A 23,784-nucleotide genomic window follows, 5' to 3' on the forward strand; every position below is an offset into this window, starting at 1 on the left:
GCCCAATTCTACTTTTTCTGCATAATCATCATACAAAATGTAATCAAATGGAAAAGTCTCTTTTTAAAACTTGTTTTATTAGTTTTAACCTTTTAACTTTATGCATCAAGCAAACATTTAATTATCTGCAACATTCTCTGACTGGAAGAAATTAGTTTAACATTTAAACCTATTTTCTGCACATTCCAGCACATAAAATAAAATATTTTTTGTGTTTACACTCAGTCTTTCAAATAGATGCAAGTAAAACACAGCAGAAAATAAATAAAGTCAAAGACTAGCGGTCCTGTTGCTCTATTTTCACCTGTAAAGCAGGAGTGGGGTAGGCGGAGGTTTACCCTGGTGCAGGTGTGCAGCGGTCAGTGGAAGAATCCGCGAGTTTCTCTGTGAGTTTCACATTAGCACACTCGGTGCTTGTTTAGGGGTTTTTTCGCTGTAAAAAGAAGTTTTCTTCCCACGCACAACGGACACTAATGTTTTTGTCACTTTTTATGGAATCAAACTCAAAGTAAGGTCAGTACTTCCACGCTTTAAACGCTGCACGCTCATACTCTCTTCCGCACTCGATATATGATCCATTGTTGATCTGCACACAGCTGTTGTCACAAACGTAGCACTCGCTTACGTCACTGTCATGAGACATTCTCGCAAAAAAAATCACGGTTTTAGTAACGCAGTAACGCAGCGTTCCTACGGTAAAGTAATGGTAATCTAATTACCGATTTTGCAATAGTAATCCCTTACTTTACTCGTTACCTGAAAAAAGTAATCAGATTACAGTAACGCGTTACAAGTAACGCGTTAAAAGTACTCTGATGCTCACACATGCTGAAGCTAATTATCTCTACTGGAGGCGGTGCCTGATAACGCTCTCGCTGATCATACCTGTGTTTCCTCTCAGAGATGCTCAGTCAACTTGGTGAAGCCCTGAAAACACCAGTGTATTATATTTGTAGGCATAAAAGACATTTTATAACACAACAAATATGTTAATATGAAAAAAAACTTCTTGTGTCACCAGTCAATGAACTTCTGTCCCTTAAAGTGTGCAATGAATACAGATAGATGAATGAGACACTCTGTAAATAGTCAGCAAGTGTCTTCTGTCAGATTTCAACTACAGCACAACATGGAGACGTCTCTAGGTAAAGTTCTGAAACATGGAGAGCAGCAGCATTTCAGTGTTGGTGGTTCCAAATAAAGACCAAAAAAGTGCACTGAACAAAAAAAACACAGATTTACCAAAGTTATCTTCAATCCAAAGTAATGTGATGTTAAAGATGAATTGCACAAGGCACATTCAAATAATATTAAGAAATCACACAAGTTCTTTGTTCCGAGAGTTCGTTGCAAGGATGTGTCAGAGTATTAGGAACATATTCAGAGAGTGGGACTCAGAGGGTAAGACGACCAAGAACCACTTACAAAGCATGGGAGGGGACAAAAACTAGTGGGCGGGGTATGGTCACATGGAAGTGTTGGTGACAAGAAGAGATTAAGCATCTGAAAGACAACAATGAGCTGATAAGTTCAAAGACCAAGGCATATTGTGGCAAAACAAAAGTTTCACAGGGCCAGCATCAAGCATGCTGGGGAAATTGTCTTCAGATTTACTTGATTAACCAATTCAGCAGGATGAACAGGCATTGTTTCAGTAACAAAGTCATGTTAATTAATGAGACACACAATGTGTAAAGATCAAAGAAGCTTCATTTCAAAGAACTCCTGTTGCTTTAAAAATACATTTTGATATGCTGTCATGTTATGAACTATAGTTTTTTTTTACCAGCTGACATTTAAAATCGCAGATTCCAGTCCTATTTTGTCACTATCAGCTGCGTAGCATGAGGATAGTTTTATTGTGGTGCCAAATGCAGAACACAGCAGAAGTAAAAATATGGCAAGCCTTTAATGCTGAATAGTTCAAAGATAAACATGATCCAAAAAACAGTGGAGCCAGGAAATGCAAATAACAAAGAAACAGTAGGAATTAGGGATGCACCGATACCGATACTGGTATCGGGTATCAGGGCCGATACTGTAAAATGTGTGTGTACTCATACTCGTAAAAGTTAACCGATACCATGAACCGATACTAACTTATTTCATTAGTCAGAGGGTGGATTGTCATTTCTGTTGTAGTTTTTTAGATTGGCCACTAGGGGGACATCCCGAGCTAAACAGGCACAGGGTTAGACGAGTGAGACTGGCGGCTCCAGATAAAAAAGAGAAACTGGAGGCTGCTGTAGCTAGGCTAAACAAAATGTCAGCAGTGTGGAACAGCCAACTTTAACTCAAGTTTTGGAAAAGCGAAGAAAAATGTCAAGAGAAAATCCACGGGCAGTTAAAATAACAGAGGCTCTGAATCATTTTATCGCTCTGGATGACCAGCCAATGCCGGCCGTGGAAAACATAGGATTGCACCGTCTTCTCAGCATACTCGAGCTGCGATATGAAATTCCCAACCGCCCACACATCAGGGAGATAATGGTGCCAAAACTTTCTGAAGAGGTAAAGACAAGCAGTGTGTGTACGATGTCAGTCCTTGGTTTAACGGCACAGTGGACTGATGATCCACGGGCAGATGGGGAGTTCGTTCGTCAATGCCGAATACTTTCGTTATTTTGTTTGTTTGTTTACAATATGGACACTCTGCAACAATTTAAAAGTTTATTTTATTCTCAAACCTAATTTGTATTTATTTTATTCCAAACAGAAGTGTTTATTTATTATTCTGAAAGCTCGAGACAGTGCCAATAGTTCAGTGATATTTTGTAAAATTACAATGTGGAGACTCTGCAATAATTTAACAGAAGTGCTTATTTTTCACTTGAAATTTTTTTGTGGTCATTTTTATTAAGATTTTTTTTTTATCGGCAGGGAATAAAATAAAACCTGTCTTCCAATTCATTGCATGTGTGTGTGTGTGTGTGTGGTAGAAGTATCGTTTTTTGTACTCTGTATCGGCAAGTACTCAGATCCAAGTATCGGTATTGTATCGGTTTGAAAAAATTGGTATCGTTGCATCCCTAGTAGGAATAATAATACAGGAAACCCAGGGAATGCGTCCAGGAAACAATGGAAAACAAAGAGAAACCAAGACAAGGAAACGTCTTGATGCATTCTCAATCATCCAGGAAAGTAAATCTCCAAAAGTTGATTCTGTTCATCTGGACGTAGCGTTTTGTGGGAGAAACGTTTCGTCACTCATCCAAGTGACTTCTTCAGGAGACTGAAGAAGTCACTTGGAGTGGCAGTGTGGACAGCGAAAACGCAGACTTTCTAAAAAGATGACGCATGTTAGTCATGTGATGCAGTCATGTGACCAATTAAACTAAGATAGCAGAGGGCATTCTACGGCAGTTGTTTTGTTTGCTCTCAATCTTACAGCCCTATTAAAGATTAATATCAGTTTGTACATGCTCCAGATAGCTTTTCTTTAAATTCTTTAACTCTCACTCACTTTTGCAACTTTGTACTTTTACGCAGCAACAACTCCACCTCATTGTTAGTCCATTAAAAAAAAACAAAAAACTCGGTGCTTTTCCTCAACATTTTGCTGCAACGTTTCAAAGAGCCGCAAAGTAAATAAACGGCAGACAGAAATGAGGCAGGTCGAATCTTCTTGCGTTTCACGCATGCGCAGTACTGGAACGTACGCGTTTTCGGACTCTGTGAAAACGACTGAAAAAGATGGTGTGGATGCGTTTTCAGATGAAAACACCGTTTTGAAATCGATCCGGGCTAGTGTGGACGTAGCCTAAGTCAATACAAAGCACAAGTGATGAAAACTAGGAAGTAACTAAACAGAGAAGACAGACTCTAACACGGAAGGCTAAGAAAACATAAAAGAGACCATAAAGAAACAAAAAAACAAAGACTTGTGATGCACATGATACACATCAGGAATAAACAATACTGGTCAAACTAAGAACCAAAGGGTATGTTAAATAATAATAATAAAAAAAGTCCAAAACAGAAAACCCAGGACCATCACACCTTTTGGTTTCCTTTTCCTCACTGCATTTCTTTTTCCTGTTAGCTGTTGGTTTAGTTTGCTGTGACTCTTTTGGCCACTGTGCTGGCGAGAAAAAGCGCAGTCCCATCACTCCCGCTGTTACCGCATAACTTACTGATACTAAGACTTGAGACAGGGTTATTAAAACGATTGTCTCTGTATTACTGCCCTCTGTCAAGGCAAAGCCTTTAGATGACACCATTAATTTAGGTTCATTTGTTTCAAGTACACGAGTGCACACATTCATCCTGAGCTCGAGCTAGATGACCATCAAGAACCAGCTGTGCAGTTTTATGTTTTAGATGTTGGCTGTCTTTATTAATGGCATTTGTACATTAATAAACAACAATTGGAGGTTGTATGGATTAATCAAAACCAATCAACTTTCCACAGTTTCCACAGTCAGTGGAAAAATAAGTGACCACTACAAGGCTCAAAGCTCATTTTTGAAATAAAAGCCAATTGTATGTTGTACAGTTGCTTTGCTGAAACCAGACTTCTCCCTGATGTCAGTTTAAAGACAGCAGAATCAATTTTGTAATGGGATCAAAAGTTGAAAATATTTCAGTTAAACTTGTGGATCAGTGTTCAAACTGACATCTTAAAAGAATCAGTCAGCTGTGTTATAAGTGCTTACAAATGGGAAATAGTGAGTATTGAAAAGTGACAAATCACTCTTTCTGCTGTGGTGGGTGATGTGATCAGTTGACACAGTAAACTGATTGATCCAGGTTCTTGTTTTCTGGGTTGTATGTATTCTGCGCAAAGCAGTGAGCCGCAGCACGATCGCACTCGCACACAGCAGCTTGACACGTTTTGTTGGCCGCTGCAGAGAAAGAGCCGCGTCAGCACATGAATACACAACTTCACAGTAATAGCTAAACATCTAACGCATTTAAACATTACAAAGGTGGCGTGGTTCCAGACATACATGGACAGTTGGAAATTTGTGATTTAAATACATTTTTTAAAACCCAGAACATTAGAATTTAACTATTTCTTTTGCCCAAAATGTGTCTGTTTGTAAGCCTGTTTACTAAGACTTAGTGACAGTGTTACCTGAGCAGGTCACTCTTTGATTATTGCAGGTAAAATCGAAATCAATAATGTAAGGAAGGTTTTCAACATCCCCGCATCCAGGAATCTTTCTGCTATTTTTATAGCATTTATCGTGAATTTGGCAGCACCTGCAAATGGATCGGGAGGAGAGAGCATGTTTGAGACAATGTCAAGTTCCCTTCTATTTCAAAAACTGAAAACAATGATGTGTAATGTCTGATTCCTACGCATCCACTCCATCTCGGGGGGTCCCCTTCCCTCCGAAGCCACAATAGCAGCCGTAATTGTTGTATCTTACAGGGTTAACACCGGGCTGGGCGCACTGGATCATCAACCCAAAATGCCACATTGCCTTAGGCAGCACTGCACCACTGACCGCACAAGCTGTTAGGACGTACTCAAAAAATCGATTAGGAGAATTTATCTATTTATATTTAAATAAAATCTCTTGTAAAAGAAAAACAACAACAACAACTTTTAAAGCGATACAGTCATTGTGTAAAACACGACTGATAATAACGTACAGAAGCTTTTTCATGCTTACCAGTGAGAAGCAGCAGCAGAGGAGGAGTTATCAAATTCATGGTTACAGTCACATGAACCTGAAATTTGGTACAGCCTGCTTTTAAAGTACGGGTGAGAGGGGGTGGAGACATCTGTCAAAGACTAACATCAAATCTGATGCTCTGTTAGGCCAGCACACTTTGTTTTTCTTGTATTTCATTGGTAGAACATAACAGCATTTACTCAGTTTCTGCAGTGTGTAAATTTAAGGTAATAAACCTCACTTTGGTATTTTTATGACATGCTTCTTAAACTTTGTTTAAAAAAATCCATATCAAAGTTTCAGTTTATAAATTATGCTTTTATATATGAACCACCAAATGGTGCAGTTCAATCACACGTGGAAAACACAAAATAATGGAAAGGAATATTCAAAGAGCTAATTCTGAAGCAACAGGTGAACGATCAAAGGAGTTTATTTCATCCATTAGTTGTTTTTGCAGCAGCAGTGAGTGGTGGGATGGATAAGTAGTCAAACCATGCACTACAGTGAACTTGAACTAATTTATGGGCAGTGGGCACAAAGGCTTGTTATAGTAGGACAAAATGTGATTGGACAGTTAAGATCCTTCCTTCAGCAGACTGGTGAACTTGATGTGAACCTGATGAGAGTGAGTAAGAGCAGACCCCAGAATCAGATTTCAGGTTCAATTAGAAGATCGGGGGATTAAATGCTATGAAAAATAACCTGATGTTTGTTAAATTAAAAATGAAAATCGAAATGTTCTTCCAAATGTTCAGCATGAGTATATACAAAAAAGCCATGACATTTTGGGACTCTTACAGCACATCGTCCACCTTTTCTGCCAGAAAATAAAATTCATGTCACGACCAGCAAAACCCTTTAAAAACCAGTTGGAGTTGGTACTGACTGCCCCTTTTAGACGCACTCTGACACGTACAGATATGCTCTGTTCACTCTCAGTACAGCTCTGCCAAACACAGTTTAAACACCTGTCAGAATAAACCAAATGCCATTGAAAAAAGAGGAACTGGCAAAAAATCCTGACAACCAAAAGAAAACTGCGTATAATGGCTTCACTAGTAAAACACAGATTCAAGTTCCTTCTATAAGGAAAACATTCAGAAAATGTTTATAAGAGGAAAATTACGGAGAATACCAATGGATCATAAAAACTACAAAAAGCCTCTAATTAATTAGAGAGTTTATAAAATACAGAAGGTTACATCAAAGATATCTGGATAACGTGTGCAGCTGAACGCATCGAGAAGAAAAGAAGGTGGCACTTTGAGCATTAGTGAGATCTATTAGTAAATACTTAATTCATCATTTATATATCATTACTCCTTAGTATGGCATTTCTAAGTACAGATATGTTTATCCATCTGTTACGTTTACAGCTGTCACTGCAACCGCATCACAATCATAGTCATAATAATATATGTGCAGTAATAAACTGCTAAGCAGGACTAATGCTATATAAATGATGGATTAAGCATTTGTTAAAACCTTACTTATATCTTTCTGATGCTTAATAGTGTGACATAAGTGGCATTGCTAAAAAAAACAAAACGTCAGTGACCCTTTAACATACAATAGCAGTTTGTACACAAATGAAAATAGCTGAAGTTGTACAGAAATAGAGATCGACACCAAGTCACACATGATACAGTTACAGGCCTGTTGCTCTACTTTTACAATTCTTCAAAATACTGGACGAAGTTGTCATTAACAGATGAGAACAAATTAATTGATAAACACAAAACAGCTCCGGTTCTTGGTCACAACAACAACAAAAACGTTTCTGAACATTTTGGAAGGATAGATATATCATTATATCTATATTTATCCGATAAATAAAGATTTTTTTTATTTCTCTCTTTCGTGGGGCGAGTGTAGACAAGTATTGGGGGGACGTGGGGTTAATGGTGATCAGGGTGAACTGGTTGTGAGCATGTGGGAGGGATTAATAAGTATGTAGGTATTCCTTCCTACTCTATTTTGGATTTGGCAATTGAGTTGGTATTTCATGTCACGTATATATTTTATGTGTATATGTTGATTTGTTTGATTTACATGTCTGGAGTAAAAGGTTATCACCATCATCATCATCATCATCATCATCATCAAGGAGGCAGTCTAACATGTATATTTATGTCACCGTCTGAAGGTCAGTGAATGACTCACAGCTCAGACATTCATTTGATATACTGTGAAGACTGTATATAATTAAAATATTAATTTAATTATATATGATTAAATGTGAGATGAGACCTTGGTGACCTCATATCTGGCTTCAGGGACGTATATACGGTTATTTATGGGGTTAAGCTTTCATCACCTGCCTTTATATTTTATGCACATTTTTATATAACGAAAGTTTGTTACAGTATTTTTACTTTTAACTGAAAAGTTTTCTTCTACTTGCTTCTATTATACGGTTGGTCTTTTCTCCCTGGTCGCTCTGTGTTTCCATGGATTTGAATTATTGGAAGTCATCAGCCTCACAGCTGTGTAAACAGCCAGCACTTACCACAGTTCCCACAACTTTCCACGGCACATTTCTGACGTGGGGTGTTTTATATGTGTATCTCATAGTGTAGTCACAGAAGGAAGCAGAACATGATGATGAATGTGCTGGACCTTTACAGAACAAAAAATAAAGTGATGCATATTAAAGTACGGCTGACAAAATTACAGTTAGAGCTTTAAAAACTGAGAGATCAGTATCAGTGCCAGTATCAGAGTCACATAGAAACCTCTCCTCTAGGACTGCTGACAAACCACAAAGAGGACATCTATGACAAAAACAAATGTTCTCACGTGGATCTCTGCGGGTCACATGAGTTTATTTTAATTAGACTCGATTTTTTTCCCCTCTACTGTGCAGTTTACATTTGTCAAGCTGATATCTACTTAGGTATTGCCAAAAGCATTTGCTCGTTTGCTTTCACACGTATGTGCACTTGAGTGACATCCCACAGGGTTTAATATGATGTCGGCCCACCCTTTGCAGCTACACTCTCAGAAATAGGGGTACCAAAGTGTACCAAAAAGGGTACAAATGCTTGTCGCTGGGGGTGTTCCTTTTTGTGGGACATTTCTGTACCCTTTAGGCTTGGTACATTTTTGTACCTTATGAAGTTGTACCATCTGAAGTACAATCATGTACTTTCCTAAGACATAAATGTACCTTCAAACTATAGTACAGAAATGTTCCCTTGAAAAGGGTACAATAGGGTACCTATGAGGGTACCCCCCCAGCGACAACCTATTTCGTACCTAAAGAGACAAAAATGTACCCCCAATAGTCCAAAATATTTGGTTATTTAACCATTTATTTTCGATAAAAGAATCACATCAAAGCATTTAAACAACCACAGGAATACATCCTTGATTACATTCGTATATTGCCATAGGACATGTCAAGAAAAATACATTCATTTAAAAAAAGTAAACAATCACATAAAGACATTAAACACCTGAACACAATGTTTTGACGGATCACAGAGATGGCATGTACTTAAAAAAAAAACTGTCCACACAAATGTTTTGCTCTACTTCATCAAGCCAGAATATATATATATATATATATATACATATATGTCATATATATAGACAAAGTGGAAAATGTGCTTGCAATCACGTCACACAGAATACCTCAAGGACACAAACAGCCTATCATAAACTAAATAGGTGTCTAGAGCTTGAAAGTCTAATTCATTTCCTGGATTGAACAGGATCCAGTCATTGTCAACTGCCACTTGGTAAGCATGGAAATGACATTCATAAAGTGCAAGGAAGTACCAGTTTCCCACACAATACCCAACAAGTATCAACATTCAAAATATACTTGATTTTAAAGAATATAGGTATGGCTTCAGTGTGTACATGGCCAACTACAAAAACATCCTCAAGTTCATATTTGACACTGCTGACAGATATAGCAGACAGACGCTGAAGCACTTTATCCTGAAAATGCACATCTGTAAAACTTTTGTTCAATTCCAGAGCATTCTGTAAGTCACCTGGCAGAGATGAAAATGGCACATTGACACTTGTGCTGAGTGAATGTTCAAAGTCAACAAGCAACCTATCTGAAGAAAACTCCCAGCACTGACAGCAAATGAATTGTCACAAAATTTACTATTTGTATGAGGTCAAATTAGCACCTGTAATGTCTTCAGCCAGTGCATTCTCTCTTGCCTCCATGTAGACCTTCTTCAGTGGCAAATCCTTGGTCATTTGAAGAACATTTTGAAGAACAGCAGTGAAGTTTTCGCTAAAGCGGCGACAGATGTTGTCTTGGCAGGGATGCATTAAATCAACCTCATCACACAACTGGAAATGAAAAGAGCAGAATAGACAAAAGAATGACATTTTACATTGAGGATTTAAACTTTTGACATGTTTAAAGACAGAGACTGGAGATAAATGTAAAGTGCTTTAACCCTTGAACAAAAATTCTAAAGATAATGAACAGATTGATTAATCAGTTAGTACAGAAAAAAATAATCAGATTTAGAGACAAAAAAATCATTAGCTGTTTCCCCAATCATCTTAACAATTCTTACCCCTGCAGATGTCCCCAGGAATGGATATCTCTTTAATAGGTCCACAGTACACATTCCTTCAGCTACCTCTCGACGTCTCCATGCAAAGGTTTTTGTCATGCGGTCTTTCACCAGTGCTGTGTCAGGATGTAGCTTCTTGTGCTGATCATTTAGCACCTTGATATGAGCATCAATGGAGGCTGCATCTTCCCCCACAAAGCACGAATCCTTTGTCAAAGCAGATATCAGTATTATCATAAGTAAAATCTGATAAGTTAATGTTACTCGAAATGCAGTAATTTGTACACCAAATGCTTTGAAAAAAAATGCAATAATGTTGAATAGGAATTGCAAGTTGAGCAGACTTTTGTTAAATCAACTGTGAAGTTCCTTTTTCTATGTTAATGTTATCTGTTAACATGTTTCTTTCAATTAATGTTTACTTTTAGCTTTACAGTGAACATAATAAGACTACATATGTTACCTTAGCTTTTAGAGGCTGAGGGTGTGAGGACTTACGAGAGAGGGCTTCAGTCTCTTCAGACAGGAGCTGCTGGATTCCTCTGTGGTCCGATGTTTCTGCGTGCGTCCAAACTTTTCTTTAACCCGGTTCACTTCTTCGTTGCTGATTAGGGGAGCCCGTTCTGCTTTGAACTTTCTCTTGAGTTGGCCGTGCCAGGTGTCCTAGTTGTTTCAAATGTATATAAGTAGTTAATTATGCTTACTTTATATTAATATAATCTATAAAAGAAACAAAAAAGGAGAGGTACTCACATAACCATTTCCGTGTACATCTCTTAAGAAAGGATACTTCACAATCTTTGATGGGCTTTGATGACCTGGATGTAGTCTGAGTGGGTTGGGTACCTGTTTCAAACATAAGAAAAACAACCCACAGCACACTGATTACTCTTATCCTTTCCTGGGGGCTTTTATGTTCTTCAATTCTTCTAATCATATTGTTATTACTGTAAATAGTATGTTATAGACCAATGTCAAATCAATGTAGCTAAAGTTGATTTTAATTTTTAAAAAAAATGGGCGTGGACAAACAGCCACACCTCTCCCAAACTTCATTAATTAATTGACTGCAGTCCTCAATTATTAATTTACTCTTGAGCAAATTTGAAAATGAACACTTTGGATATCATAGTCCAGACAAGGTCTGGAGACACAGGATGTATGGTTTTACCACTATTGCCAGTTCATTGGAACCATGTGTCACGCCAGACTCGAACGCTGGTCTCCAGATTGGGAGGCAGATGGGCTAACCATTTGTTCTCTGCCTCTCGTACAACAGCAATATTAATATTAAGAAATTAATGTAATTATTCAGAAAGGAACCCTTACATTGTGTACTGTGACAGCATTTCATAAAGAGTCCCAATTATTTTGTTTAGGTACTTCTGTTCTTTCTGGACTGGTTCTTTGAGATCCAAGCGACTCTGCGGGAGAATAGAATCCTAGGCTATCTTGTCTGTTTTTGCTGCCCACAATTTGCCTCCTTGATTTTGTTTATTTGAAATTATAAATCGATCCCTGATCGAGCAGCTAGCTGGCATCACAGGTGTTTGCAGACACTGTCCCTGTGCAGAGCTTACAGCTCTCATATTCGAAAATCCCACTAAGTAGGTGGAATGGTACAAATGTGTACCTTCCATTGTTTAAAATCCCTTCGAGCGGGAAACAAGTTAGATGCGATATATTTGGCTTAGAAAACGATTTTGTTAATAGCTATATTTACATACTAGCATGTTTTGAGAAATTATTGATTTTTTTACATTGTTGTACACGGTTAGTCACTATTTATTGATAAAACACTCGAATACGGCGGTCAGACAGACGTTGAACATTCCACCAACAGTCTAAATAGTCCACATTTGTACCTTTCTTTGTTTAAAACTTAGCTAACTGCTAGCTTTCACCCATTTTAAATCTAGCTCTTCGGACTTTTGCTAACTCCACTGTAAAATTACACGTTGTAATTTTTATAAAAACACAAAATCACACCCGACTTACCTCAAAACCTTTGCGCCTCGTCGTCTGACACATCAATGCCTTCTTCCATCAACTTTTTGAGGGGCTCCTCCGTCGATAACCCCTGAGAGTCATTTTCTGCTTCAACGCTAGTCGGCGCGGAGGCGGAGCACTCATCGCTGCTGTTTTTTCAGCCTTTGGGATTAATGCGCGTTGCGAACTTGACACATGAAAATACAACATTGTGGTATTAATGCGCAGTTGTTTAGAAACCGTTATGCTGTCTTGGCGAACTATATTTGTAACTTACAAAATGTAGTTACCGTAACATAAAAATCTGCTTGACATTTTAACTTCCAAAGAACCTCGGTTTAACTTGATGTTGCAAATTCCATAAAAACCTCACAATTAATGAACAATTCTAGGATGTAGTAAAAGCGAAAAAGTAAATGGCCAAACATAACAGTAAAATGATTTCACGTTTTTGAAGGCTACAACCAAGATTTAAAACATTAAAAATTATAACTGGAACTTAATGAAATGGAAATGGACCAGTTTTTTTTAACATCATTTGGTTGTGCCTGCATGTCATTGTGTGTGGGGTTTTTTTTTTATATATATAATTTAACATAACTTACACAAAGGTAGGTTACAGATATTCTTTGCATCATAGGATAATTTACAGAGGAGAGGACCAACAGATTTGATTATACCATGTAGCTTTTATGAGCACACTCACATCTCATATGAATTTTACAATTAACCAGGCCCATCCAGATTTTCCCATGCTGACCCATTACCACATTCTGCCACTGTCACTGCAGTACAGGTCAAAATGGTACAGATTTGTACTTTATATCAAATTGAACCTTTAAAGGGGCATTTCTGGACTTTTAAAGACCAGTATTGTACTTTTAAGGGAACATTTAAAAATAATGTACCTATAGGTACAAAAATGTTCTTCTCTCGTACCTCTATTTCTGAGAGTGTATAACAACTACAACTCTTCTGTGAAGGTTTCCACGAGGTTTAGGAGTGTGTTTAAAGGTCAGCAAATATTTGTGGAAACCTGACATAAGTAACATGCCAGAACCTCAATGCAGCATTAAGATAATCCCCCAAAGCTTCTCTTAATCTGCTTGAATTATTTTCTATAAATTCATTCTTCTTGTACTGTGCTACTGCTGCACAGTAACTATTGTAAGTGACCACAGGGAGGCAGTATAACAGCCCTAACCCTGACTTTTTTGTCCAAGAAATAACATCCCTCTACTCTTTAAAGACCTCTGCATTTTTTAATCAACATCTTTGACATCTTGGAAATCTCGAAAACATTCTGGAGACATTACATGCTAAAATGTGACTGCTCTGTAGTGTAGCTCTTATTTGATTCAGTGAGCAATGACTGCTACTCCAGGCCAGGAGGCTTTAGCACACCTGCTGGTGACTGTGACAGGCAACACTGCTGAGCCTATTTAGGCTGTCTGTGTCCGTGCTGTGACCATAACTGCTGTAAACAGCCTTGCTTCACAAAGACCCAAAGAGTGGATCAAAGAAGACACAAAAATGATGTCTGGGAGACTCACAAAAAGCAGCAGTCTTAAAAGCATCATTAATAAAGAGAACCACCAGTGGAGCCATGACAGTTAAGTTACACCAGGATATAATCGTCCAACAGGACCGTTGCTGTTAGGCTTTACTCTGTTGCACCAGTAAAACATCTGTATTCACTCATAGATACTTTGAGATTTGTGGCCTTCTGTGTTTTCATGTTATGCTCTCTTATTTTGAACAAAACTGCTGCATGTATACTAAAGCTACAAATACTTGAGTGTTTCTCTAAGCAGAAGCAATAAAAAGACAACAAGCATTTCAATTCAATTCAATTCAATTCAATTTTATTTATATAGCGCCAAATCACAACAAAAGTCGCCTCAAGGCGCTTCATAGATACAGAGAAAAACCCAACAATCATATGACCCCCTATGAGCAAGCACTTTGGCGACAGTGGGAAGGAAAAACTCCCTTTTAACAGGAAGAAACCTCCGGCAGAACCAGGCTCAGGGAGGGGCGGGGCCATCTGCTGCGACCGGTTGGGGTGAGAGAAGGAAGACAGGATAAAAGACATGCTGTGGAAGAGAGACAGAGATTAATAACAGATATGATTCAATACAGAGAGGTCTATTAACACATAGTGAGTGAGAAAGGTGACTGGAAAGGAAAAACTCAATGCATCATGGGAATCCCCCGGCAGCCTACATCTATTGCAGCATAACTAAGGGAGGATTCAGGGTCACCTGATCCAGCCCTAACTATATGCTTTAGCAAAAAGGAAAGTTTTAAGCCTAATCTTAAAAGTTCCATTTCCATTTCCTGTCTCCAACACTCCTAAAAAGACAGCATTTATCTTCTCATGGACTCCACTAGTAACCTATTATATGCTCCATAACTCAACACGAGTCGTCCAGTTGTGGATATGATTTCTCGTGAATGTTCAGGAAAAACATCTCTGTCATTCTTAGCCTAATTTCCAGGCAATGTATGATACTAGAAGTGATGTGGTAGCAGTGACTGCTGTACACGGTGTAACAGCAACAGAAGGATAATTAAAAATCACACACTAAGGAGGAGGAAGGGTGAATTAAGCACTTACCAATACTGCACCAATACCTTACTAATATCCTACTAATGCTTAACAGTCTGACATTGTTATAAAGTTACCCAATTACCCTATTTGGGCTTTTTTTTTTTTTTAATTTTCCTGAATAACATGGTCTATAATGTATTTCTACATTTTCTGCTTACTCTGTGCTCCCTTGGGTTTGGATTACCTGGAGTCAAATTAAAACTTGAACATGCACCTGTGTAAATAGCTAACATTTGGCACAGCTCTCATGACCTTCAGTTGCACTTTGCTTGTGTTTGGTGTGCATATAAGATCAAAGGAAATTAAACGTTACACAACAGGAAAAAAAAAAATCGACCAAATATAAAAAGCATTAATGTGTTTGTGCTTGCTCGTATATGCATGTGATTGTGTATGCACCTATTGCTTATTAATACATGTGGATCCATATATGTTGTATAAGGTATTAAATAAGAGACTGGATGAGTCCCAGCAGCTGGTCAAAGCAGGACCACCTCTCAGTTCGATGGTCAATATAAAGCAACAGCTTTACCCCAAAGATCATCGAGACACTTCTCCAGTAAAATGCATCTGAGTCACTCTCTGCTCATTGTGCTCGTCGGCCTCCCAGCTTGTAAGTTTAAAAGTATTTGTCATGACAGCTCTCTTTCAGTGAAACTGATATCAGGAAATCTCCCAGGAGGCTTGAGTTTTGGTTTTGCCTGATGCAATGCCAGACCGTTCTGGGATGTGAACCTGCTACATGTCTCTGTTGGGTCTCGTAGTGCTGGGTTATCGAGCTCTGTGGCAGTTCAGGTCCATGATCCTGTGCACGGTACCCGATAGCTGGCCAGCGCTGGACTACGCTGATTACGGCTGCTACTGCGGGCTGGGAGGCTCTGGCACACCTGTTGATGAGCTTGACAGGTAAGACTGCTGGAGTCGTGCTGCTCATGCTGCCTGCCACAGTCACTGTGAGTTATACGGTGTGTCGCACAAAGTATTTAAACAAACTCAGCAGGAATAGTAAATAGTTTATGTAATCCAAGTGGACGCTTCTCACGAAATGTATCAAAAAAATGTCATTAAACCCAAGAGTGTTAATATCACAGGTGAGATTTCCCACAAACTGCACAACTGCATGATTATTACTTAGCTGAACACAGGCTGGAAATCTTTATTCACTCTAATCTTGGTCATGGCAGATACGAGTTAAACTTGTCTTTTCTCAGAAACCACATGAGGACCACAAAACTACTTAATTCATTATTTGAACATTAACAGTCCCATGAGCCTTTGTGCTCACAGTAACTGTGTCAGGGGTGCTGAGGCAGGCCGTGTGTGAATATAAATGGACCCAAGATGCAGACTGCTTAAGTGGTGAGCGAGGTTTATTAACCAAAGGGTGACACAAACGGAGATGAGGTGGACAAAAACCAAAACCTAAGAGTAAACTAAACCGGGAAAAGCTAAGCAAAAACAAACCTGAAACGGAGATGCAGGGAGAGTAATGCAGCCAGAATACACAGGAAAATGGAGGAGAATAACACAGACGAACCAGCAACTACTAAGACAGAAGACACGACCAAAATACACTCAGAGAACACAGGGAGATTACACACAGGTGGGAGGGATTAACGTGACGAGACAAGGGAGGCAAACTGAAAACACTCACATAAGACGCAGACCTTCACAATAAAACAGGAAACACATGCACGCAATGACATAACACACAGACTGGGGAACACAGAACATAGGAACATGAAACGTGAACAGGGAATGTACAAGAACCCCAAAATAACCAAAACCACAGAATAATAATAACATAAACACGGAGTCGCAGACTCCGGATCATGACAAACTGTTTCCTCAGAAAAGCCATTCAGTTGTTTGTGTAAATTAAATCTATTGCATTAATGGAATTAGCTAGGAATTTACAGCGTTCAGTGAAAAGTGTTTCTTGTGCAACTTTGCTTTATTATCTCTTTTTGTTTTATTAATTAAAAGCTCATTAGATAAAATTGATTAGTGAATCACCCAAGGCGGTAAAAAATGTCTCCATGGACTGAGCCGCACTGTTACAGACATATTTTCTAATGTTTGTTTTTTGCTTCTTATAGACACAGACAGATATAGATAAAGAAAATACACACAAAAAACCCCAAATAAAAATCAATGCCATCACTGGGCGACCTCAGAGAGTCACAGAGAGGTTGCTGATAAACTGTCCTATTTCATGTTGACCTTACTGATCCAGGATGCAGACTATACTCTAAGGCAGGGGTAGGCAACTCACCTCTAGTGCTGGTGTCCTGCAGGTTTTAGATGTGTCCTTGATCCAATGCAGCTGATTCAAATGGCTAAATTTCCTCCTCAACATGTCATAGAGGCTGTATCCCAATTCAGGGTCTGCAGCCTTAAAGTTCGCAGCCTCAACGATCCTCAAGGGCCGCGTACTTAAAGACAGCTAAGGCCGGAAGTGCGAGGCTTGTGAAATGGGACGGTCTAGCCTCCGTCGCGCTGCCCAGGTTGCCTAGCAACCATGATACTAACAGCTGGAAACGTTTCATACAGCTTTGTTTGACAGAAATGAAGGAGAAAATCTTTTGTTCGTTTGTTTGTTTGTTTCTACATGAGCTTTGATCATTCTCTGTAAGATTAAGCTCAGCTATTGAACGGCGTATATTTTAAAGTAAAGGCTTTAAAACCAAGTTAGTACAAACGTCACTAATGTCACATGACTTTGCCGACATGTGGCCAACAGTAATGTTTTAATGTTCTTCGTTATTAAACATTTGCACATAAATAAGTGACGTAATATTCAGTACTTACTTAAAGTTTACTCTTCAGGCGCCCCTCATCCGCCGTTTTTTTTCGGCAAAATTATCCCCACCCACCGCCGCGCTATGCATTCTGGGATATGTTGGGCCACGAAGTCTACACCGCCACGTACTTAAAATTCAGGGAAATTAAGGACGCATTTGAGGGCCGCATTTCGAGCAGCCTTCGAATTGGGACAGCCTTTGTCGTGTCGCGGTGATGTAATCGGCCTTAAAATGCGGCCTTTAAGGCTGCAGACCCTGAATTGGGAGACAGCCGAAGTTCTCCAGAGACCTGGGAATGAACTAATCATTTGATTCAGGTGTGCTGACCCAGGGTGAGATCTAAAACCTGCAGGACACCGGCACTTGAGGCCTGGAGTTGCCTACCCCTGCTCTAAGGAAACTGTTAGCAGCAGTCCTTTAGTAAATTTAAAAGGGTTGCTTTAATGGTCTGATTGTGTCATGTGTTTGTTGTAGGTGCTGTCAGGTCCACGACCAGTGCTACAGTGATGCCATGCAGCACGATGACTGCTGGGCCATCCTGGACAACCCCTACACTGAAATATACAGCTATAACTGTGACAAGGCCAGCAAAACTGTCACCTGCCTGGGTGAGTGTTAACAACAACAGCAGTGTACTATCAATCAACCTCGTCTACAGCTGGTAGTTAGATTTTCTCTTACTGTGTACAGCAAACACTCAACCGTCTTCTCTGCCTTTCCCCTTGTAGATGACAACGATCCGTGTGAGAAATTTATCTGCGAGTGTGACAGGAATGCAGCCATGTGCTTCGGTGAGGCTGATTACAGTGAGGAAAATGCTGACATCCCGAGTGACCGCTGCCAGTGAGCTGAAGAGGGCATCATCATGTGAAAAAATAAAACATCAGTAAATGAATAGAAGTGCTATTGTTTCCATAGCTATTTATTTATTGTCCAAGAAAAGACTCAAAGACATACATGCACGTTTCATCTAATTCTGTGACACATCAGCATCAGTAACATCTTTTCCATCATTCTGACTCCTGCCTGCCATGCAGGGTCTGTCTTGCTGGCGAGGGAGGGGCGGGGTTGTCATCTCAGGGAGTTCCCCTGTTCCTCATGCCCTTTTCTCACAGATGTAGCGGCACGTGATGTTACAGTCGGCATCATTCCACAACCTGCGTTCACATGGTTTAGACGGATGAAGCTGCCCGCAGTCCTCTCCATTGTCCCAGTCGTCTGGCTGACCTTCATCCCAGAAACTGAACACAATCAGAAGAGGGAGGAGAAATAATGATGCCACACACAGCGATGACTTCCTTCTGCTTCGATTTGTTCCTCCCACTCATCTGTCTTTACATTTTGTTTTTACATTTCGCTTACGTTGGGGTTGACCTGTAGTCAGTTCCGTCCACCCAGCTCCACTGTCCCTCGTGATGTCGTTCTACGAGTCCGATCCAATAGGTATACTTGATTGGAACAATTCTGGAAATGTAGTCCTAGAAGTGATTAAAAAACCCCTTTGTTTAAGACTATGTGTGCTTCTTAATTGGCACGTTCACAGCAAGCTGATGTGATAAGGAGCTCACCAATTCCTCCGCAGTGTTCAGAACCAGCAGGTGTCCTCCGTGTGCTTTGCACTGCTCCTCTGCTTTGCTCCAGGTTATACTGGTGATGGATACCAGGTAACAGCTACTCTGGTAAGACACCCAGCCTTCGCTGCATGTTCCTATTATGATGTGGAAAACCACAAAACGACAGCGCAAGATTGTGAAGAGGACTAAAAGGTTTATGTGTGCACATATTCAAACCAGATATCATTTTGTTTTTTAACCTGAACTGAGAGCTGATGTTGTTCCTCCATGGTTCGTTTTCCCAAGATACTGTTTGAGATCTGTGATTTCCCTGCTTAACTGTGAAACTTTAAGATAAAGAAATGATAGAAAGAAAATGGTTAGATTCCTATACAGTTATATAATAATATATGAATGAACCAGCTTTACTTGACTGTGGTCACTGTGGACTATAGTCGTACATTTGATCCCGGTTACCTGCAGCAGAATCAACAACAGCAGCACCAGCAGCCCATAGAGCACAAAGATCACAATCCTCTTCATACCTACAAACAGGAACCAACCAAATCACTGGAAACTACTGGAAACTACTTGATTAAAATGAAGTGACATGAAAATGTTACCTGTCTTTGTGGTGTTTTCATGGACAGAGCTTCTATCCAAAGATCCAACCTGGTGATACTGAAGCTCCATTGCTGAAAGAAATCAGCTGATGCAAATGTGTGCATAAGTACTTAAAGCGCAGTTACCAGGATTCAGTCTAGAGACATGATCAGACTACAAGAGGTCAACCAAATGGTTCTTGTTTGTTTTTAGGCCTCATATTATGTTAACTATTAATGCTTCAATAAATAGACGCTGGTCTTTTAATAGTCTAAAAGTAAACACTTTCAAAGGTGTACAGCTAAAATTTGAGTTATTGTAAATTTAAATTATGTAAATACTTGTTGTATTTATTGATATTTAGATGATTACGTTTATAACCCCGTGTGTCATGCACTAGTCTAAGCCTGCAAAGCCATAAAACTTATCACTCACCTTGATCAGCCAGAGTATCTGCGTATCTGGACTCTGACCATGCAACCCCACAAAATCCTCCCCTGTTTAAAGAGAAACACATTCCAGGCACAGGAGACGTTTATAATGTGTTATAGTTATTTAAGGTTTATGAATCATTCTCTTGGGGTGAAGTTGAGAGAATTTAGGGGCTGTAACAAAAAGAAATGAAAGTCCAAAAAAACTAGCTACAGTGGTGTTGGGGATCTAGTCAAATTTGAGTGAATTATAAACACTGAAAAGTACAATCGGATTTTGATCCACCATGCAATACCATGTGGAAAGGATCCCAAACATTACTGGAGCAGCGTGGCAGACAGTCATTCCTAGAAACTACTTAAAGAAATTAGAAGAAAGCTTGCTTAAGACAGTTCAGGCTGTGCTGAAGAATAGAGGTGACTTTCAGGATCATTAGAAATATTTTTTCCCTCCATATAAACTGTATAGCATGCTACATAAATTGCTGCACATAGGCTGCTGGGGGATTCTCATGATGCATTGAGTTTTTCCTTTCCAGTCACCTTTCTCACTCACTATGTATTAATAGACCTCTCTGCATTGAATCACACTTGTTATTAACCTCTGTCTCTCTTCCACAGCATGTCTTTTATCCTGTCTTCCTTCTCTCACCCCAACCAATCACAGCAGATAGCCCAGCCCCTCCCTGAGCCTGGTTCTGCCGGAGGTTTCTTCCTGTTAAAAGGGAGTTTTTCCTTCCCACTGTTGCCAAAGTACTTGCTCATAGGGGGTCATATGATTGTTGGGTTTTTCTCTGTATGTATTATTGTAGCGCCTTGAGGCGACTGTTGTTGTGATTTGGCGCTATATAAATAAAATTGAATTGAATTGAATTTTGCATTCAATATACAATATACAGAAACTGAGGGGAGGCTGAACTAAATTAAATATAACAATATTTTACAAAGTTACAAAATATGAGAAATACCTTTAATAAATACAAATAGCCCAGTTATAAATATTCAGGATATTATAGGGATATATAAAACCTCGCACCACATGAAATCAGAGAAAACAGATCACGGTTACAGCTGTGATGTTTTAATGTGAAATGCAGGCTGCAGTTCTCCGTCTCACCGCTTGGTGACACAGCAGAGCTCACAGTTGTCCGGCCTTTACGTCACGCATGTGTACAAACCTCTTCCGGTCTCTTCGTCAGCCAGAAAGGAAAATGGCGGCCTTTGGACGTTTCTCTCAAGTGTTGCTGAGGTCTTCTTTGACCCAAACCCGGCGTCAGCTCTCTGCCGCTGCCGGACACGGCGAGCAGTCAGGTAATTATAACACTCTATTTTACACCAGTGGTTGCATTTAATTTGTTTTGGCTTTAAGACGACCTGTTATGTTGGATCCAGTGACCTTGCTGAGCTAGCTAGCGTTAGCATTAGCAGTAGCAATGCATCCTTGAGAGGAGAGCACGTAGTCACTGCCCCCCGAAACATGTGATTTTCTTGCATTTGTTGTTGTCTGTGTCTCACAGCAGCGCAGTCTGTCAGTTAACATGATTTAAAAGTGGAGCAGTGTGACGAACAGCATGTCTTACGAGCTAAAGTGCAACAAAAGATCAAAGGATAGTCATAAAGACACCTGATAATCGTTATGACAGGCAGCTTGTAAAGGAAGTATTTATTTCAACACGAGAACGGCAGACGAGTGTTAAGATAAAGAGAGGATAGGCATGCGTTTTGAGCTGGAAGGAAAAGGACAGCTTTAAACTGAATTGAGAAGAGTTGAATAATTGTGGAGATACAAGGAAGATGAACTGTTCTTGTATAAATGCACAGTTAATTTTGCATTTCGCATTGACAGTCTTTTAAAAGAGAGACTTTAAACCGTGTCTAACTATTCAGTCAGTGAGGTCATATCTTACAGAATCTTATCAAAAATCTTACAGCTGAAAGTAACAACATGCATCCAGTGGAGCCTTTTTATATGGTGTATATTTGGACCCAATTTGAATGTAACTGTCTTTTAGTGAGTTAAACTGGTTGTATTTCTTGGATTTAGTTCTGGTCAAGGGCATGCTCTGTCGACTGTCACACGGGCATTCATATGATCTAACAGTGTCAGATGTCAGCACGTTGTTATCGTTTTTACTTCTCTTTTGCTCTTCTTTCTATTGTTATTGTTACTTGTTAGTTAAATAATTCTGATTTCTTATCCCCAGGTAAGACCTGGAAGATCCTCACCTTCGTGGTTGCCCTTCCAGGTGTTGGAGTTTGCATGTTGAACACATTCTTGAAGGAGCAGCACCACAGCCATGAGCAACCAGAGTTTGTCCCCTACGCCCATCTTCGCATTCGCAGCAAGGTCTGACTTCGTGAGACTTGTAATTTTAAGTGCTGCCTTTAAAAAAAACAACAACATTATTTTTGACTTAATTATGTTTTTCTTATGCTTCCCCTCCCATTAGCGTTTCCCCTGGGGTGATGGCAACAAAAGTCTTTTCCACAACTCACATGTGAATCCTCTTCCTGATGGCTATGAGGGACACGAGTAAAAAACAAACCTCCAGATGTCACAGATGGGATCAGTCCTTGTTAAGCAGTTGTTATTGGACCACACTCCTATTCACAGTTTACTCTTTCCTCTTTAATCGTTTTACCTCTGTGCTCTTAACACAGGGCACCTGAACCAATAGCTCCTTTGTTCTGGACCATTATACAAAATGTCTGACTTAACATAAATAAAGTAACTTCTATTACCTCACTTCATGTTTCTTGTATGTATCCATGCAGTTTGACCCATTTTATTTCCAGTTAGAAAATAACTAGAATTACCCAGTTGGGCTGTTGTTTGTTTATCCTGTACATGTCCCTGCTTTGGGTTTGCTCTGGCACTGGAAAACTGCACCTTGTCCTTTGCCCTGTAGGTGCTGTTACAGACTCTGAGGAGGAGCCGCACGTCACTCATCCTGGCTGGGGAAAAGCTGGCGGTATTTTGCGACAATAACGTTGCCAGTGCAAAAAGTGAAATAGAACAGCACAGTCTCAGTATGTTTCTCTACATTCTTGCTCTCAAACAGTGACCAGTCGGTATCCATGAAGCAGTCCTGTCACAGAGACGGCCTGTTCTGGCCAGATTTTAACCTTTTTTGTGAGAGGTTTGGATCTAATTTCTAATTACTAACAGCAGTTTTATTGAAAAGGCATACTCACCAAGCACAGGAGTTACAGTTTGTAAATAATTATCATTCTTCAATATAAAGCTACTCTCATCAGCTGCCTTAGTCACGATAGGTAGCAGAGCACGTTGATTTCATGGTCACGTGAATCACTACACTATGCAGCCATCATTGTTTAATATCATTTGTTTTTTCTTGTAGATCACACACAAAATCTTAATAGACCCTGTTCATAGCAGACACTGACAAGTCCTAATAGAGGAGCTTTCCCCAGTAAAAGCTTTGTGATGTCTTGCTGAGGGAGTGCCTGCAACTCCAGCGCTGAAGCAGCTCTTGTGTATTGTTCACACCTGTCTTCCTCTGTTACACTCAGTAAAATCTGGGTCAGGCTTGTGCCCGTTCAGTCTGTGACTACCCCCACCCCCAACCCCAACCCCCAAAACCCGACATGA

General features: G+C 39.6%; 5 protein-coding genes across 5 annotated transcripts; 2 read left to right on the forward strand and 3 right to left on the reverse strand.

Annotated features, from left to right (window-relative positions):
* Positions 1–4,317: 4,317 nt before the first annotated feature.
* Positions 4,318–5,733, reverse strand: LOC102793708 (phospholipase A2-like). The gene is made up of 4 exons (XM_087848655.1): positions 5,622–5,733; positions 5,305–5,461; positions 5,078–5,205; positions 4,318–4,844 (listed from the first exon to the last, which is right to left on the reverse strand). The coding sequence occupies exons 1-4, from the start codon at positions 5,731–5,733 to the stop codon at positions 4,720–4,722; spliced, it is 522 nt and encodes a 173-aa protein (XP_087704781.1). The 3' UTR covers positions 4,318–4,719.
* Positions 5,734–9,234: 3,501 nt separating this feature from the next.
* Positions 9,235–12,303, reverse strand: LOC148100133 (sterile alpha motif domain-containing protein 3-like). The gene is made up of 5 exons (XM_087848656.1): positions 12,176–12,303; positions 10,931–11,023; positions 10,676–10,840; positions 10,178–10,384; positions 9,235–9,944 (listed from the first exon to the last, which is right to left on the reverse strand). The coding sequence occupies exons 1-5, from the start codon at positions 12,206–12,208 to the stop codon at positions 9,750–9,752; spliced, it is 693 nt and encodes a 230-aa protein (XP_087704782.1). The 5' UTR covers positions 12,209–12,303; the 3' UTR covers positions 9,235–9,749.
* A 2,930-nt stretch (positions 12,304–15,233) lies between these two features.
* pla2g1b (phospholipase A2, group IB (pancreas)) lies at positions 15,234–18,482 on the forward strand. Its single transcript, XM_006805419.3, has 4 exons — positions 15,234–15,393; positions 15,545–15,686; positions 18,059–18,192; positions 18,313–18,482. The coding sequence occupies exons 1-4, from the start codon at positions 15,345–15,347 to the stop codon at positions 18,429–18,431; spliced, it is 444 nt and encodes a 147-aa protein (XP_006805482.1). The 5' UTR covers positions 15,234–15,344; the 3' UTR covers positions 18,432–18,482.
* A 5-nt stretch (positions 18,483–18,487) lies between these two features.
* Positions 18,488–20,239, reverse strand: asgrl1 (asialoglycoprotein receptor-like 1). Its single transcript, XM_035914178.2, has 7 exons — positions 20,176–20,239; positions 19,761–19,846; positions 19,599–19,682; positions 19,398–19,484; positions 19,153–19,292; positions 18,947–19,062; positions 18,488–18,825 (listed from the first exon to the last, which is right to left on the reverse strand). The coding sequence occupies exons 2-7, from the start codon at positions 19,828–19,830 to the stop codon at positions 18,681–18,683; spliced, it is 642 nt and encodes a 213-aa protein (XP_035770071.2). The 5' UTR covers positions 19,831–19,846; positions 20,176–20,239; the 3' UTR covers positions 18,488–18,680.
* Positions 20,240–21,316: 1,077 nt separating this feature from the next.
* Positions 21,317–22,917, forward strand: cox6a1 (cytochrome c oxidase subunit 6A1). The gene is made up of 3 exons (XM_006805416.3): positions 21,317–21,482; positions 22,376–22,518; positions 22,622–22,917. Exons 1-3 carry the CDS (start codon positions 21,338–21,340, stop codon positions 22,706–22,708), a joined length of 375 nt encoding a protein of 124 aa, XP_006805479.1. The 5' UTR covers positions 21,317–21,337; the 3' UTR covers positions 22,709–22,917.
* The last annotated feature ends 867 nt before the right edge of the window (positions 22,918–23,784 follow it).

Source organism: Neolamprologus brichardi, chromosome 12 (genome assembly GCF_056152115.1).
Source record: "Neolamprologus brichardi isolate AB-2024 chromosome 12, ASM5615211v1, whole genome shotgun sequence".
In the NCBI taxonomy this organism is placed as follows: domain Eukaryota; kingdom Metazoa; phylum Chordata; class Actinopteri; order Cichliformes; family Cichlidae; genus Neolamprologus; species Neolamprologus brichardi.